The sequence below is a fragment of the Bufo bufo genome, chromosome 5, assembly GCF_905171765.1.
Source record: "Bufo bufo chromosome 5, aBufBuf1.1, whole genome shotgun sequence".
In the NCBI taxonomy this organism is placed as follows: domain Eukaryota; kingdom Metazoa; phylum Chordata; class Amphibia; order Anura; family Bufonidae; genus Bufo; species Bufo bufo.
The window spans coordinates 428,936,475-428,954,503 of record NC_053393.1 but is presented as its reverse complement, the minus strand read 5'-3'; the positions used below and the strand labels follow the sequence as shown (position 1 = coordinate 428,954,503).

Here is an 18,029-nt window from a genome sequence, read left to right as displayed (position 1 = left end):
AACATGTCCTCCATCTTCTGCATATGTGGAAAGTTAATGAACCAGCTGGCAGGACGTAGGGAGTCTCTGTGTATATAAATCAAATGCTCCTAGCTGCAAGGCCAAGGTAAGCAGCCCCCTCGCTTCCTTATCAGAGTCTGACATACAAGAGAGAGTTATGTTCTTTCTGAATTCGGGATGCGCTGCTAACGAATACTAACTTTGAGATAAGATGCTGCAGAAGCTTTTTAATTATTAAAAGTTTTTAATCATTAACCACCTCCGGACCGCCTAACGCAGGATCGCGTTCCGGAGGTGGCAGCCCTGCGCAGAGTCACGCATATATGCGTCATCTCGCGATGGGCGAGATTTCCTGTGAACGCGCGCACACAGGCGCGCGCGCTCACAGGAACGGAAGGTAAGAGAGTTGATCTCCAGCCTGCCAGCGGCGATCGTTCGCTGGCAGGCTGGAGATGTGTTTTTTTTAACCCCTAACAGGTATATTAGACGCTGTTTTGATAACAGCGTCTAATATACCTGCTACCTGGTCCTCTGGTGGTCCCATTTGTTTGGATCGACCACCAGAGGACACAGGTAGCTCAGTAAAGTCCCACCAAGCACCACTACACTACACTACACCCCCCCCCGTCACTTATTAACCCCTTATTAGCCCCTGATCACCCCTGATCACCCCATATAGACTCCCTGATCACCCCCCTGTCATTGATCACCCCCCTGTCATTGATTACCCCCCTGTAAAGCTCCATTCAGATGTCCGCATGATTTTTACGGATCCACTGATAGATGGATCGGATCCGCAAAACGCATCCGGACGTCTGAATGAAGCCTTACAGGGGCATGATCAATGACTGTGGTTATCACCCCATATAGACTCCCTGATCACCCCCCTGTAAAGCTCCATTCAGATGTCCGCATGATTTTTACGGATGCACTGATAGATGGATCCGATCCGCAAAACGCATCCGGACGTCTGAATGAAGCCTTACAGGGGCATGATCAATGACTGTGGTGATCACCCCATATAGACTCCCTGATCACCCCCCTGTAAAGCTCCATTCAGATGTCCGCATGATTTTTACGGATGCACTGATAGATGGATCCGATCCGCAAAACGCATCCGGACGTCTGAATGAAGCCTTACAGGGGCGTGATCAATGACTGTGGTGATCACCCCATATAGACTCCCTGATCACCCCCCTGTCATTGATCACCCCCCTGTAAAGCTCCATTCAGATGTCCGCATGATTTTTACGGATGCACTGATAGATGGATCCGATCCGCAAAACGCATCCGGACGTCTGAATGAAGCCTTACAGGGGCATGATCAATGACTGTGGTGATCACCCCATATAGACTCCCTGATCACCCCCCTGTCATTGATTACCCCCCTGTCATTGATTACCCCCCTGTAAAGCTCCATTCAGATGTCCGCATGATTTTTACGGATGCACTGATAGATGGATCGGATCCGCAAAACGCATCCGGACGTCTGAATGAAGCCTTACAGGGGCGTGATCAATGACTGTGGTGATCACCCCATATAGACTCCCTGATCAACCCCCCTGTCATTGATCAACCCCCCTGTCATTGATCAACCCCCCTGTCATTGATCAACCCCCCTGTCATTGATCAACCCCCCTGTCATTGATCACCCCCCTGTCATTGATCACCCCTCTGTAAGGCTCCATTCAGATATTTTTTTGGCCCAAGTTAGCAGAATTTTTTTTTTTTTTTCTTACAAAGTCTCATATTCCACTAACTTGTGTCAAAAAATAAAATCTCACATGAACTCACCCTACCCCTCACGGAATCCAAATGCGTAAAATTTTTTAGACATTTATATTCCAGACTTCTTCTCACGCTTTAGGGCCCCTAGAATGCCAGGGCAGTATAAATACCCCACATGTGACCCCATTTCGGAAAGAAGACACCCCCAGGTATTCCGTGAGGGGCATATTGAGTCCATGAAAGATTGAAATTTTTGTCCCAAGTTAGCGGAACGGGAGACTTTGTGAGAAAAAAATTAAAAATATCAATTTCCGCTAACTTGTGCCAAAAAAAAAAAATTTCTATGAACTCGCCATGCCCCTCATTGAATACCTTGGGGTGTCTTCTTTCCAAAAAGGGGTCACATGTGGGGTATTTATACTGCTCTGGCATTCTAGGGGCCCCAAAGCGTGAGAAGAAGTCTGGTATCCAAATGTCTAAAAATGCCCTCCTAAAAGGAATTTGGGCACCTTTGCGCATCTAGGCTGCAAAAAAGTGTCACACATCTGGTATCGCCGTACTCAGGAGAAGTTGGGGAATGTGTTTTGGGGTGTCATTTTACATATACCCATGCTGGGTGAGAGAAATATCTTGGTCAAATGCCAACTTTGTATAAAAAAATGGGAAAAGTTGTCTTTTGCCAAGATATTTCTCTCACCCAGCATGGGTATATGTAAAATGACACCCCAAAACACATTCCCCAACTTCTCCTGAATACGGCGATACCACATGTGTGACACTTTTTTGCAGCCTAGGTGGGCAAAGGGGCCCATATTCCAAAGAGCACCTTTAGGATTTCACAGGTCATTTACCTACTTACCACACATTAGGGCCCCTGGAAAATGCCAGGGCAGTATAACTACCCCACAAGTGACCCCATTTTGGAAAGAAGACACCCCAAGGTATTCCGTGAGGGGCATGGCGAGTTCCTAGAATTTTTTATTTTTTGTCACAAGTTAGTGGAAAATGATGATTTTTTTTTTTATTTTTTTTTTCATACAAAGTCTCATATTCCACTAACTTGTGACAAAAAATAAAAAGTTACATGAACTCACTATGCCCATCAGCGAATACCTTGGGGTCTCTTCTTTCCAAAATGGGGTCACTTGTGGGGTAGTTATACTGCCCTGGCATTCTAGGGGCCCAAATGTGTGGTAAGGAGTTTGAAATCAAATTCTGTAAAAAATGACCTGTGAAATCCGAAAGGTGCTCTTTTGAATATGGGCCCCTTTGCCCACCTAGGCTGCAAAAAAGTGTCACACATCTGGTATCTCCGTAATCGGGAGAAGTTGGGGAATGTGTTTTGGGGTGTCATTTTACATATACCCATGCTGGGTGAGAGAAATATCTTGGCAAAAGACAACTTTTCCCATTTTTTTATACAAAGTTGGCATTTGACCAAGATATTTATCTCACCCAGCATGGGTATATGTAAAAAGACACCCCAAAACACATTCCTCAACTTCTCCTGAATACAGAGATACCAGATGTGTGACACTTTTTTGCAGCCTAGGTGGGCAAAGGGGCCCACATTCCAAAGAGCACCTTTCGGATTTCACAGGTCATTTACCTACTTACCACACATTTGGGCCCCTAGAATGCCAGGGCAGTATAACTACCCCACAAGTGACCCCATTTTGGAAAGAAGAGACCCCAAGGTATTCGCTGATGGGCATAGTGAGTTCATGGAAGTTTTTATTTTTTGTCACAAGTTTGTGGAATATGAGACTTTGTATGAAAAAAAAAATCAAAAAAAAAATCATCATTTTCCACTAACTTGTGACAAAAAATAAAAAATTCTAGGAACTCGCCATGCCCCTCACGGAATACCTTGGGGTGTCTTCTTTCCAAAATGGGGTCACTTGTGGGGTAGTTATACTGCCCTGGTATTCTAGGGGCCCAAATGTGTGGTAAGGAGTTTGAAATCAAATTCAGGAAAAAATGAGGAGTGAAATCCGAAAGGTGCTCTTTGGAATATGGGCCCCTTTGCCCACCTAGGCTGCAAAAAAGTGTCACACATCTGGTATCCCCGTACTCAGGAGAAGTTGAGGAATGTGTTTTGGGGTGTCTTTTTACATATACCCATGCTGGGTGAGATAAATATCTTGGTCAAATGACAACTTTGTATAAAAAAATGGGAAAAGTTGTCTTTTGCCAAGATATTTCTCTCACCCAGCATGGGTATATATAAAATGACACCCCAAAACACATTCCTCACCTTCTCCTGAGTACGGAGATACCAGATGTGTGACACTTTTTTGCAGCCTAGGTGGGCAAAGGGGCCCATATTCCAAAGAGCACCTTTCGGATTTCACTGGTCATTTTTTACAGAATTTGATTTCAAACTCCTTACCACACATTTGGGCCCCTAGAATGCCAGGGCAGTAGAACTACCCCACAAGTGACCCCATTTTGGAAAGAAGAGACCCCAAGGTATTCGCTGATGGGCATAGTGAGTTCATAGAACTTTTTATTTTTTGTCACAAGTTAGTGGAATATGAGACTTTGTAAGAAAAAAAAAAAAAAAAAAAAAATCATAATTTTCCGCTAACTTGTGACAAAAAATAAAAAGTTCTATGAACTCACTATGCCCATCAGCGAATACCTTAGGGTGTGTACTTTCAGAAATGGGGTCATTTGTGGGGTGTTTGTACTGTCTGGGCATTGTAGAACCTCAGGAAACATGACAGGTGCTCAGAAAGTCAGAGCTGCTTCAAAAAGCGGAAATTCACATTTTTGTACCATAGTTTGTAAACGCTATAACTTTTACCCAAACCATTTTTTTTTTACCCAAACATTTTTTTTTTATCAAAGACATGTAGAACTATAAATTTAGAGCAAAATTTCTATATGGATGTCGTTTTTTTTGCAAAATTTTACAACTGAAAGTGAAAAATGTCATTTTTTTGCAAAAAAATCGTTAAATTTCGATTAATAACAAAAAAAGTAAAAATGTCAGCAGCAATGAAATACCACCAAATGAAAGCTCTATTAGTGAGAAGAAAAGGAGGTAAAATTCATTTGGGTGGTAAGTTGCATGACCGAGCAATAAACGGTGAAAGTAGTGTAGGTCAGAAGTGTAAAAAGTGGCCTGGTCTTTCAGGGTGTTTAAGCACTGGGGGCTGAAGTGGTTAAAGACTAATTCTGTTAGTATGGTGCAGAAGTATTGCCTTTTATGAATAACCAATCAAATCATTCGTTTCGCTTTCCACCCCTTTTGTGGTGTGCCAGATTTGTCTGTGATTATCTGTGTTCTAAAAATGTATGCTTTTATGGAGAGAGAGGGAATTTGATTCAGCAAGTGTGTCTGTGTCAGATCTATTATAAAGAAAACTTCAAATTAGGACCCTGACAATCATAGAGGTGGGGGTTTTGCCCCAACACTGCCCTAAGCCATTCTTTCTTTTAGATCCTCAAAGACTTCTTTGCCATGAGGAGCCATGTTAAACTTCCAGTGACCAGTATAAGAGAGTGTGAGATTGATAACACCAAATTTAACACACCTGCTCCCCATTCACACCTGAGATCTTGTGACTCTAACAAGTCACATGACACAGGGGAAGGAAAATGGCTAATTGTTGCCAGCGGTTTAGACATTAATGGCTGTGTGTTGAGTTATTTTGAGGGCGCACCAAATTTACACTGTTATACAAGCTGTACACTGACTACTTTACATTGTATCAAAGTGTTAGATTTTCAGTGTTGCCCCATGAAAAAATATAATAAAATATTTACAAAAAGGTAGGGGGTGTACTTACTTTTGTAAAATACTGTATATAAACATAACAAACCGTATAGATATATGAAGTAAATTGTAACAAATTTACAGTAAAAAAAATTCCATAATAGGTCAGTAAATACAGAAAAAAGATTGCGGCACTCACCACTAAAAATCTTCTTTATTCCAAAATAAGCTCCATTGTGGTACAGGATGTAGGGTACATGGAAAGTTGACGGCTGTTTCGCTTGAAGCAATTTTGTCTCCGGCATGGAAACGCAACAAACCAGAATGGAATTCATTCTGGTGCCCTCCGTGCCGGTTTGCTCAATTTTGTCCCCATTGATAATGAATGGGGACAAAACTGGAGTGTTGTGCTGCAGTTTTGAGACCCTGTGCTGGATCTCAAAACCGGACAGCACAACACAGATGTGAAAGTAGCTTTACTTTTTAAAATTTGTCTTTATTTTTTATATGCAACACTTAAACCTACTAACGCTAAAACACTTTTTTTTAACATAACACTAACTAGCATTGAGTAACACCCTTTTATTTTACAAAATAACAGTGACAAACTAACAATGATAAACTGACATTCTGACTAAGCGGTTTATAGTAGAAATGCTATTTAAACCAACATTAGTGCCATGAATATAGGGCTTGCAATAGGAGCCTTCCTCCTATTCTCTAACCTTCTAGACAAAATCTGATAGGTTGCGTAGGCATTAATACAGTTATTTATAGATGAAACCCAGTTATTTCCTAGGAAATTATCATCTACTATATAACATGTCATGTGCTGTAAGTATTTAGTAGGGTTATTTTAATATTACATAGAAAGCAGAACGTAGTGTTTTTCATGTTTAAGCATAAAATGTATTGATTGTAAATGGCTTTCACAGTACTGAAAATTTAACATAATGACGTAATATGTTATAATAAGTTATATGCATAGCATATTGCCATGACCAGTAAAGTGTAACAGGACCCAGTGTTTGTAGTTTCCTCTGTTCCTCTCATTCTTTAGGTTTTTCATTATGGAATCAGGTTCTAATCCTTGAGTTCTTCTGAAAAGCTTCTTCTTCATCAAGGGTGAGAGGGTTTTTATGTAAACTGAAAGAGATGTATAAAAAAAATGCAATATTTACCTAAAGATTATATATTGGTGCAATATCTAATATTGATATAATAATACAAGTCTATATACCGTAGGTGAACGGAGAAGAGTTACATTAAGGAATGCTAAAGGCCTGCCTAAAATATTTGTGCTTTTAGGGCAAGTCTTGGAGACGGGAGTTTGAAGTCCAAAATATGGAGGATGTTAGTCTTAGATCAATGAGTGAACAGAGAGTATGAATAGGGTGGTAGACAGAGATAAGAGAGGAGATACAAGGTGGTGCAGCACTGTGAAGAGCGATACAAGTACCACCAAGATTAATATAGACTTACTGAACTCAGAACAGTTAGGAGGAGATACAAGGTGGTGCAGCACTGTGAAGAGTGATACAAGTACCACCAAGATTAATATAGACTTACTGAACTCAGAACAGTTAAATAGTTTGTAAGATGATTATATGGCACTTACTAATATAGTCTTTGTTGAAATTCTGCACAATTTTTTATATTTCATAAGGTATGCTCCCTTGTTTACAAAGTCTTTTCTGCCATCCACACAGAGGTCCTGTCCATAAAATGGCTACTGATGGAGTGTCATGTGATTAGGCAAATCACCGTCATGCGATGCCTTCTCCATTCAAATACACAGTACCTGCACTAAACTCCCAAAAGAGCAAAGATGGCAGGTGCAGTGTGTTTCAAAGGAGGAAGCATCACATGGAGGTGATTTGCCTGGTCATTTTATGGACAGGACCTCTCTGAGGACGGCAGAAAAGACTTTATAAACAGGGGGCATACCTTATGAAATATAGAAAATGGTGCAGAATTTCAACAAAGACTATATTAGTAAGTGCCATATAATCATCTTACAAACACGTTGGCCAACAGTAGCCACAACCCCTTTAATCTGTTCTAGGTAGAGTTGTCTTTGCCTAAACCATAGTAACTACTGATTCTACTTCCTGCAAAGATCTCAGAAGGGGATGACTGTACAGGGCACTTAACGCTCAAGAACATCTTCTTTGCCAAGAAACATTAGACAGGATTAGGCTACTTTCACACTAGCGTTCGGGGCTCCGCTTGTGAGTTCCGTTTGAAGGCTCTCACAAGCGGCCCCGAACGGATCCGTCCAGCCCTAATGCATTCTGAGTGGATGCGGATCCGCTCAGAATGCATCAGTCTGGCACCGTTTGTCCTCCGCTCAGCAGGCGGACCCCTGAACGCAGCTTGCAGCGTTCGGGTGTCCGCCTGGCCGTGCGGAGGCAAACGGATCCGTCCAGACTTACAATGTAAGTCAATGGGGACGGATCCGTTTGAAGTTGACACAATATGGCTCAATTTTCAAACGGATCCGTCCCCCATTGACTTTCAATGTAAAGTCAAAACGGATCCGTTTGCATTATCATGAACAAAAAAAATATATATATATTGTTCATGGTAATGCAAACAGCTCCGTTCTGAACGGATCTAAGCGTTTGCATTATAGGTGCGGATCCGTCTGTGCAGATACCAGACGGATCCGCACCTAACGCAGGTGTGAAAGTAGCCTTAGTAAATCTGTAGTGATATGTCTAGCTGTTTTTTAACTACACAGTTAGCAGCCACATATACCAGACTTGGGTGTCTTTTGTGCAATATGTCAACATGTAGCCACATTAGTGATGATGTGGTTTGTGGCCTACTAGACCATTATCGAACACAAATGTCTGTGAACATGTATCTTACAACAGGATGTCAATTAAGAAAAAGCAGAAGAAAACTGTTTAGCACTGGTCTAGTGGGGATTTAACTAGAGATGAGCGAACAACTTAAGATTCAGTTCAGTTCAGGTTAGCCGAATGATTCAAAAAGTTCAGTTCTGACCCAAATCGATTTGGACCAAGCCAAAGTGGCTCCAATTGCATATAACACACTCCAGTCTCCTAGGGACTCAGAATTTTTAGAAAAACGTATCTCTTTTCGTTTATTTTTTATGAACTTTTTTCTTTTACCCCCCCTCCCCAAGCTCTAGAACGCAATGACAGCAATAGTAAAAAAGTGTCTGAGTGACACTGACATAGCTATGGGTAAACGCACGTTTGACTGTGTTAACATACAATGTGTTTAAAGAGGACCTTTCATGGGTCCAGACAATATGAAATAACTAGCAGGTTATGTAAGGCATAAAGCAGGGATGTAATATCTCTTACTAGTTTGTCTGGCCACCGCTCTGAAGCGCTGTTCAATCACACAAGAGAGCATCACAGCCAGGGAGAAGGTGAGTTTTGTTTTCTCCCTGGCTGTGACGCTCTCCGCTGTGATTGGACAGCACTACAGCCAGGGAAAAGGAGACGCCCAATAAGAAACAGGGCAGTCTCCTCCTCCCTGTACCGATGCTTCATTAGCATACCAGGCGGTAAACGTAAACGGGGGGGGGGGGGCACATTGGGCGAATGGAGCGGCGCCCAGACAAACTAGTAAGAGTTATAACTATGTCCGTCCAATATAGCAATGTTGTAGCAATATAAATCAAAGCAATTCCTGTGTTTCAATACCCCACAGAGTCCGCAGTCAGGGTTAGGCAGAATATATACGGTAAGTATAAAAGGGTGATCGGGTTTTGTAATTGGGGCCTCCCCCTATTTTCAAACCCTCTTACCTTCCCCTTTGAGATGACTGTCCTATATACGGTTACTGCTCCGGTGGTTGCTGGGTTTTTCGTATCACCCGAAAGTAACACAAGGGTTCCGACACTTGACTTTTTCCTGCTTACTGCAACCTGGTCTCACAGCGTTCCACGAGGTATCCTCTTTGCGTGTCACCGTCCAGGAAGCACTCTGCAGAGTTCGCGTAGTCTCGCGATAAGTTGAACCCACTTTTCATTCACTGCTGTTTAGATCTGTATGAAGATCTTGTAGTGACCAATACTGTGTTAGGTAGGTCTTTACTCGGGTTAGGGTGGGTAGTTGACACTCGCAGGACCAGCCAGACGCGTTTCGAGGGTTCGCCCTCTTCTTCAGTAGCCACTGAAGAAGAGGGCGAACCCTCGAAAAGCGTCTGGCTGGTCCTGCGAGGATACCTTGTGGAACGCCGTGAGACCAGGTTGCAGTAAGCAGGAAAAAGTCAAGTGTCGGAACCCTTGTGTTACTTTCGGGTGATACGAAAAACCCAGCAACCACCGGAGCAGTAACCGTATATAGGACAGTCATCTCAAAGGGGAAGGTAAGAGGGTTTGAAAATAGGGGGACGCCCCAATTACAAAACCCGATCACCCTTTTATACTTACCGTATATATTCTGCCTAACCCTGACTGCGGACTCTGTGGGGTATTGAAACACAGGAATTGCTTTGATTTATATTGCTACAACATTGCTATATTGGACGGACATAGTTATAACAGTTACAAGGCTTCTGCAGGACGCCCTGTAGAGGACACTTTCTGCACAGGATACTAAATTTTTTCACAGGATATTGAGTTTTTTACAGGACATTCAGTTTGTCACTTGACATCACTTGAATTGATTTTTTCACACAGGATATTGGATTTTATCACTTTATTTTAAGATATTTATCTCAAGATATCTGTTTGCACAATATAACACGTATTCTTTTTTTTTTTTTTTTCCTTTTTTTTTGGACAGGATATTTACTTATATTATATAAGAGCACTTTACTATACCCATCCAGATAGCATACTATATAGTGAATCAGCTGATTTGTACCAACACCAGAGATCTCAGTGCACATTGATCTTTACAGCATAACTTTTATTGTATTTTATGTGTATTTTATGTATATTTTAGGCGCAATTATATTACCATATCATTTTATTATATAAAGATATCTACTATATACATACCAGCTGGTGAGTGCCTGTTTTTATTTTGAATTAGATTACCATTGTTACATAGGATGAAGAGGTGAATCATCCAAAAAACAGAGCACCTTAACCATATTAAAAGATACGGGTGAGCCGCGATATATATATCTTATCGTCTAAACTAGTAAGAGATATGACATCCCTGCACTATGCCCTACATAACCTGCTAGTTATTTAATAATGTCTGGACCCATGAAAGGTCCTCTCTAACTAATCGCGCCGTCACATGTGTTATGCTTTTTCATATTCCAAAGCTTCCAAAAATTGTCCCTTGTTGGGGGCAGATGATGTTTAAACATAGTGTTATGGGATCCCAAAGGATCCAGTGATGCCGCCTCATATGCTGCAATAGACCTCTGGTACCTATGATTATGTTTGAACGTCCACGGCTTATTTTTAATCCTGCACATCTGTGGTTTTGTGTGCTCACTTTGTGGAGAAAAATGTTATACCGGAGTTGCTCGCACAGAGCTACAAGCAGCTGAGCACGTTTTGGGCCTAACCCACCAACAGTGTACACAGCATCACTAGATCCTGAAGCAGACATGGCCCTGGTTGTTCTTTGGAAGGTTTGTTGTCTCTGCTATTTATTGCTGCCGCCACCCTTCTACACTGATGTTGCCTCCTCCTTAGCACCCCAATCCAGCTCTCAGGTCCAGCGCACAATCATCATTGGAGTCCTCACCCTGCCTGTCACTTTTATCAGACTGTGAGACATCATGGTGAGCTCCTGGGCCTCCCTCCCCTACTCCGCATTTGCCTCAACTGCCACTGTTGCTGCCCCCACCACCAATGCCACGACTACATGTGCCACTATTACCACAGCTATGCATGGGGTCCCCAGCCTCCTCCCGAACCTCCTCCTCAGGGCCAGCCCAAACGGTGACTTCTCTCACACAAGTCATTATTATGGAGACTCTCTTGACTGTCTGCTGTAGGACATGGTGTAGTTTTCTTGTCACTTCTTCGGAAAAAGGAAAGTGTCCCACTAGAAAGGGTCAGTGAAGACTAATAGGACTCCACTGAAAGCCTTCTCTGGGGCTGCAAGGAGGAGGAACCCTTTTGACCACTCGCTCCATGGCATGGTGACATACTCCAAAATCACCTCCATGTCATCCTGCTGAGACTGAGAGAAGTACTGCATCCTATTCACAATCTCATCCTCTTTCTCCTTAATGATAATATTGCGACTTTCCAAAGCATGGTGGCTCAGTGGTTAGCACTGTTGCCTTGCAGTGCTGGGGTCAAAGGTTCAAATCCGACCATGGACAATATCTGCATGGAGTTTGTATGTTCTTCCTGTGTTTGCATGGGTGTCCTCCAGGTATTCCGGTTTCCTCCCCCACTCCAAAGACATACTGATAGGGAACCCATTGCGGACAGCTTGATGCTAATGTCTATAAAGCACTGCAGAATACATTAGCACTATATAAGTGCATTAAATAAAAAATAAAATAAAGCAAGGGACAACTGCGGTCTACTACTATTACCACTACTTCTGGCTGGATAGCTGGTTCTGCTACTACCCATATTCTGGCTCTGCATCTTTAATTTAGAACCCTTCCATAGCTCTGACATTTTTTGGCCTAAATGTACATAGTCACACAAAGTAAATGGAAGTGCTTGCAAATCTGTATTCTGGAACTTGAAGACAGGGAGGAGCAATAAGATGTCCTTCCCATTCCACAAATACACTGAAGACACTACTGTACTAATGCCAGTTGATTTTGGACATGCTTCAGTATCAGCACCACTAACAGATTTATGCCCAATGTCTTTTGTTTGTTAAAATATTCAGATTCCCCCAAAAAAATCTCCAGTCTAAAACACAAGTTGATGAACTACTATGCAATTATTGCTAGTTTTCCCTGCCTGTCCCTATTCTATACAATTCTTCTTTTTTCTAATTCTAGCCTTTCCCTTCAATGTCCCTGGCAGTAGAATACAAGCTTTATTGTGACTTTTGACTGTCCCTGACTCCCTAAGATCGTTTTTTCTGGAAGACACTGTAAGATCTATCCACCCTCATTCACAGTCTGACATTCTGCCTCTTCTACTAGGGCACCTCCCTGCCTGCTGAAGCACTGATTGGCTCATCTACGCTGTCTTTCGTCCTGAGAGCCAATCAGGGCAAGCCACCCCCCTTTCCTCTTAGGGTCATGTATGCACCCTTCTTCGTCCTCTCTAGTGCTTTGTCCAGCTGACATGTGCAGTAAAATGGCACACATTTTACTGAATTTGCCCAAAATCAACCTGAAAAAGCTGAATTTTTGAAAAGTTTGTAATGAGCTCAGTTAGTTACAAGCTGGTTCGCTCATCTTTAGTTTTAACATTTAATACTTACCTAAGGTCCTCCAAAACAGTGTTATGATCTAGGGCTTCTGCCATTATGTTGGCTCCCATGTTGGTGATGTGGTTATTATTTAGCCTGCAGAGCACAGAAATGGGGAAGGTAGTGAGAGGAAGACATCTTACTGTCTAAACCAATATGTACAAAAAGTCAATTGTCCTTGACGTTTTACTATTCCAGATGTTTGTCACAACTGTGAAATAAAGACATATTTACAAAAATAAGTGTATGTAAAGACTACAGATTGCTTAAAAGTGTCCTTCCAACTTCACTTTGAACTATTACAAAATAATTTCAAGGGACATGATAACAATTTTTGAGCAACTCTGAAAGATCTGTATTCTTTGACCACAATTAAAGTGTGTGGAAATTAGCAGGATCTTTCGGGCTTATAAAAGAGTGGGGTGCTAGCAGGGTCAGACTCGGATTTGTTGGGCCCACTATTGGAATTTATTCTCTGGGCCCAACCTCTATATCATCAGTCTAAAAGGTTTTGACTCAAATAAATAGACCCTAGTTGCAATTACTGGCTCCAAAAGATTTTTTCTCCTGAACCTTTAGTATGGAATCAGATCCTGGACCCACTGGAGGATCCTCTGGTACTCTAATGGGCCAGTCTGACGCTGGGAGAAAAACTGTGGAAATATTTAATACCATTACTATATATGATCTCACCACAGGTTTTTAAGAGTCTCATTCACTTTCAGCATTTCAGCAAAGCTCTCGGTTGCTTCATCTGTGATGTTGTTTTCTGTCAACCTACAATAATCATTGAGAAATAACACAAAAAAGCACACTCTAGGCTGGTGGGTTTATTTACAGAAAGCATATTACAGGTCCATACAGCTAGAAGCCAAATCCGCTACTTATACACAGCAGCCTGTCAATCACCTATCTGAGGGGCACGGGAGGTGGGATGAGCACATTACTTTTGAATACAGTTGGACTCAAACTATGTGTGCAGTGTATTCTTTCACTGGGATGCCCACCAATAAAATTCATTCTGGGGGCTATGCAAATACATATAGAGGAAACAACAGCAAGACACTACAAGATGATTGATTATGGGGGCCCCTGCAGTGACTTTGAGAGGGCAAGTCCCTGGGGAAAGAGGACATGGCTAGCCTGACTCTGTACCTAGAAGTCATCTTAGCCACCCAATGTGACTATGATAATAAACTGGTTACTTTGTTAAATAATCTACAGAGTTTTTCATATGAACATAGGCTGGTTGAGACACTGTACACTGCCTATCTATATGCAGTGCATTTTGCTGTACCATGTGCTGCTTGTGCAGGTGGTGGGGGACTAGGGGCCCACCTAGCTCAGGGGCCCAGCAGAAGATTCACCTGTTCCCAGGTGGGCCAATCTGAGCCTGCGCATTTTCTTGTGCCATTTTGCTTACTAGTAGTACAGACCTGTGTAAATAACATGATATTACAAAACTTCGGATGCAGAAATACCAAATTAGCTTATTTTTTATTGTTTCTATTTTTAAACAATATATGGGAAAATTTGTTTTTTAATGTTTACTATTATTGTTTGCATAATACACTGCAACACTTCTGTATTGCAGTATATTGTGCCTGTAGCGGCATCTCATTAAGCCCTACCTCTGGCAGAGTGTAATAGGAATGCTAAGGGTACTTTCACACTAGTGGCAGGGGGTCCGGCAGGCTGTTCCGGCGGGTCAACAGCCTGTCGGATCCGTCCTGCCGCTAGTTCACGTGTGCCCCCGAACTGCCGCTCCGTCCCCATTGACTATAATGGGGGCTGGGGCGGAGTTCCGGCGGCAGCACGGCAGCGCACGGCTAGAGGCAGCCGGGCTAAAAGTACTGCATGCCGTACTTTTACTCCTGCTGCCTCTTGCCATGCACTGCTGTGCTGCCACCGGAACTCCGCCCCGCCCCCATTATAGTCAATGGGGACGGAGCGGCAGTCCAGGGGCACACGTGAACTAGCGGCAGGACGGATCTGACAGGCTGTTGACCCGCCGGAACAGCCTGCCAGACTCCCCTGCTGCTAGTGTGAAAATAGCCTAAGATGTTAGGACTGGGCACCTTCACTAGGCCCCCGGTTGCCATGACAACTTCTCAGATCCGTGAATTTATGTATCCAGGTTGGTGGTAGAGGAGGAGCTAGAGAACAGGCGATAAAGGGGACCTCCTCCCTATGTCTAATTATCTGCTATAGATGAAAAATGCTGGTTATTTTACAACCTATAATTACAATATGTTTATACATACAATCTATATACTGGGAAATAAGCTATGTGAGGATATGGGCAATACATAGGCAGGTAAACTTATTGTGGCCATATAAAACCATGTATAAAGCTATATTTACCATAATGTTTTGATTGATTTGTTGTTTTGTAATGCATCAGCAATGCATCTGCCTCCAACTGAGGTTATCCCATTGCAGGCCAAACTACAAAGAAAAATATGCAAGATACACAATATAACATAAGTGTTAGTGACGTTTACAGTTCTATAGTATGCTTTAACTCTTTTCCTGCCAAGGACATACCTCATACATCCTTGCTACTATGGAGCTGAAGCTCTGTAGCAACTAGAAATACCAGGAATTGCTTTAACGCTAAAAATCTAAGCTAGAATACAAGACCAAGACCGCAATGCTAGCCACTATACATCATGAGTTACAATGCTTAGAAACAGGTCCTAGTGAGAGGTGCATTTATTTACAACTGTAGCTGCTGGCCTGATTTCTAAAGGCTCTCAATGTAGAACAGCTAAGGATATCTTAGAGTGTCAGCTTTCAAACAAGACCAGGCTCACATCTCTAGCTGCAACACAACCTGAGATATGACAGGATAAAGCAGCCCTCTTCTTCAGCCAGCTGTGATCTCAACCAGCCTGAAAGAGGAGGAAAAGGAGGGGGGCAGTGAAAGACAGGCTGCAGGAAGAGAGAGACACACAGATACTTCTCTGTCCCTGTCTATCTGTACATGAACAATGAGGGAAGGTAATTGACTTCTGTGTATGTGTCACAGACATTCCCGTGACAGGTGGCAGGAGATCGGTGAGACTGGCCACACGTGGTTTGATCCGACATGTTTTCCGTTTGGATCAAATGACGTCTGTGTTGTTTCTGGTGCTTGCCACACCTTCTATCCCCAGTTGCGGCTATTATGGTCATTTAACCATCTCTATTTATTGTTGTTTCTCCCACTATGCTATGCAGTTTATAACTTCTGTTTGAGTTGTGGATAGCTGGTGTGTGGATCTCGGCTGAGTTCCTGGTGCTGCCATAGCCACTTGAAGTTAAGTGAAGTTGAAGTTCTTTCCCTTTTGTATTTTGTTTGTGTTATTTTGTGTGTTGCAATTCCCTGACATTTGTATTAAGGCCTAAGGGAGAGTCCTGTTCGTCCTTCCGTTTTGGTGTATGAACTCACCTACCTCTGGGGTCTGTTCATACTGGTAGTTAGTCAGGACTTTGATTAGGGTTATTCTAGGAGGTGTCCATCTCCTTCCCTAGTTTCCAGGCCTTATTCCCTCACCTCTTTCCCTCTTATGTTCGGTGTGGTGTTTCCCTCCCACACCCGAACGTGACAGTATGTTATCAATCCCCATTTTCCCATTAATCAGAGAGCATACTTGCTCTCTAACTTTCACATATGGGGGTCTTTTTATTTTTAAAAGGAGTAAGAAGATGAACGCTTGCTCATTGAATCACCCCTCTCAGGTTAATTAGGCCGCTTATTGATGTCATGACCCAAACATTTACATAGCATCAAAAAAGCTGCACAAACTCACCACAAACATACAAACATCCATAAAGTTTACATTTTACACTATCCCTATCCTGTCCATACCTGATCTTTACAGTAAAATATGCAGACCGCTTCTCTAGTGACCCCCATTACATGTTACAGTAATAGCCTATCTTCACAGTCCAGTTTTCTGTAACAGCATAAGAAATTAAAACTGAAATCAACAGATCCAGCATATGCTGGATACCACTGGTGCCCAGCGGATTTCATTAGCTATAATTGGGTTTCTGATATAAAGTATGGCATTCTGGCGGACAAAATAGCTGCATGCAGGCAGTCGTTTTTTTTTTTTTGCAACTGTAAGATGAATGTTATTACCAAGTGCCTTTATATATAAATAAGGAATGACAATATTATTACGCTTTTACATAAAGTTTAAAATAAACCTGAGAATTTCCAGGCAGGGATGATTTCTTATTGTTTCCGCAAATGCCTTTGCCCCTTCGTCACCAATGCAATTTCCCCACATCCTGCAAATACATAGATACATTCAATATTTGTATGATGTGATTGCAGTAAAATAGAAGAATAGTATTTTCTTCACAATATTGGCTCATACACTTAAAAGGGTTGTCTCAAGATGCAAACTTATTCTATATCCACAGGAGCACTCTACTCAAGAGTAAAAATTAAGATAAATGTAGTGCCCTGGGGACATTTGCCTGTTTCTCCTATGCAAAGTCATCAACTTTATTTTACTATAAAGGCTTAACTTACATTGACATACTGTTTAATACTGTGTAACTGCATTTAATATATATGTTGTCATATATATCCTGCTCATTTGCACAGCACTGTGGAAAGGGTTAATGAACACTGAGAGACTTTTGGGACTTTCTAGCTAATCATGAGAAGCTAGTAATATTCCAAAGGGTTTAAAGAACAGCATGTTTTGGAAGGAAACAGCCAGACTTGTTTACCACCAAAACTAGACCGACTGCCAGGTGCTGCTATGTTATTATATCCCCGGAAGAAGCCAGGTTTACTGGCGAAACGGCATTAGGTCAGGAGTCGGCCGAGAGATCTTTGCACCACTCAGGGTATGTTTAATCTTGTCCTTGTACTTTAACCTCAATCTCTACAATTGCCTCCTTTGCACTTTGCTTGGGGCGTTGCTGTCATGAGGTTTTGAGGTATGCTTTTTTAGCTAGCATTCTTTTTTCCCTGTTGTTATTTTCGTGCACTGATCTCCCGGCCTCTCCTTGGGTCCTGCTCCTCATCTGTGTGTCCTGCCTTGTGCTGCCTTCTTTTATCATGCATGTATGTATTGTTCATATATATTTATAATAAAGTCTTTTGGATTTTCATATATACGAAAGTCAGTTTCATTTTTTGGTGATTATTCTGATTACTTTTAGTTACCACTAGAGGGAGCTTACAGTATACAGTACTGTGCTGTTAATGAGCTGAAAGTTGAAACAGTATG

At 42.1% G+C, this 18,029-nt stretch overlaps 1 protein-coding gene across 1 annotated transcript in view; it reads right to left on the bottom strand.

The window, feature by feature from the left end:
• Window positions 1-6,472: 6,472 nt before the first annotated feature.
• LOC121002549 (nucleotide-binding oligomerization domain-containing protein 1-like) overlaps window positions 6,473-18,029 on the bottom strand; it is a 104,157-nt gene continuing 92,600 nt past the window's right edge. Inside the window, exons 7-11 of the mRNA XM_040433992.1 lie at window positions 16,990-17,073; window positions 15,157-15,240; window positions 13,486-13,569; window positions 12,805-12,888; window positions 6,473-6,598 (exon numbers count right to left, since the gene is read on the bottom strand). Of these exons, the coding sequence (XP_040289926.1) occupies window positions 6,529-6,598; window positions 12,805-12,888; window positions 13,486-13,569; window positions 15,157-15,240; window positions 16,990-17,073 (406 nt within the window). The 3' untranslated portion in view covers window positions 6,473-6,528. The remainder of the gene's footprint in view (window positions 6,599-12,804; window positions 12,889-13,485; window positions 13,570-15,156; window positions 15,241-16,989; window positions 17,074-18,029) is intronic.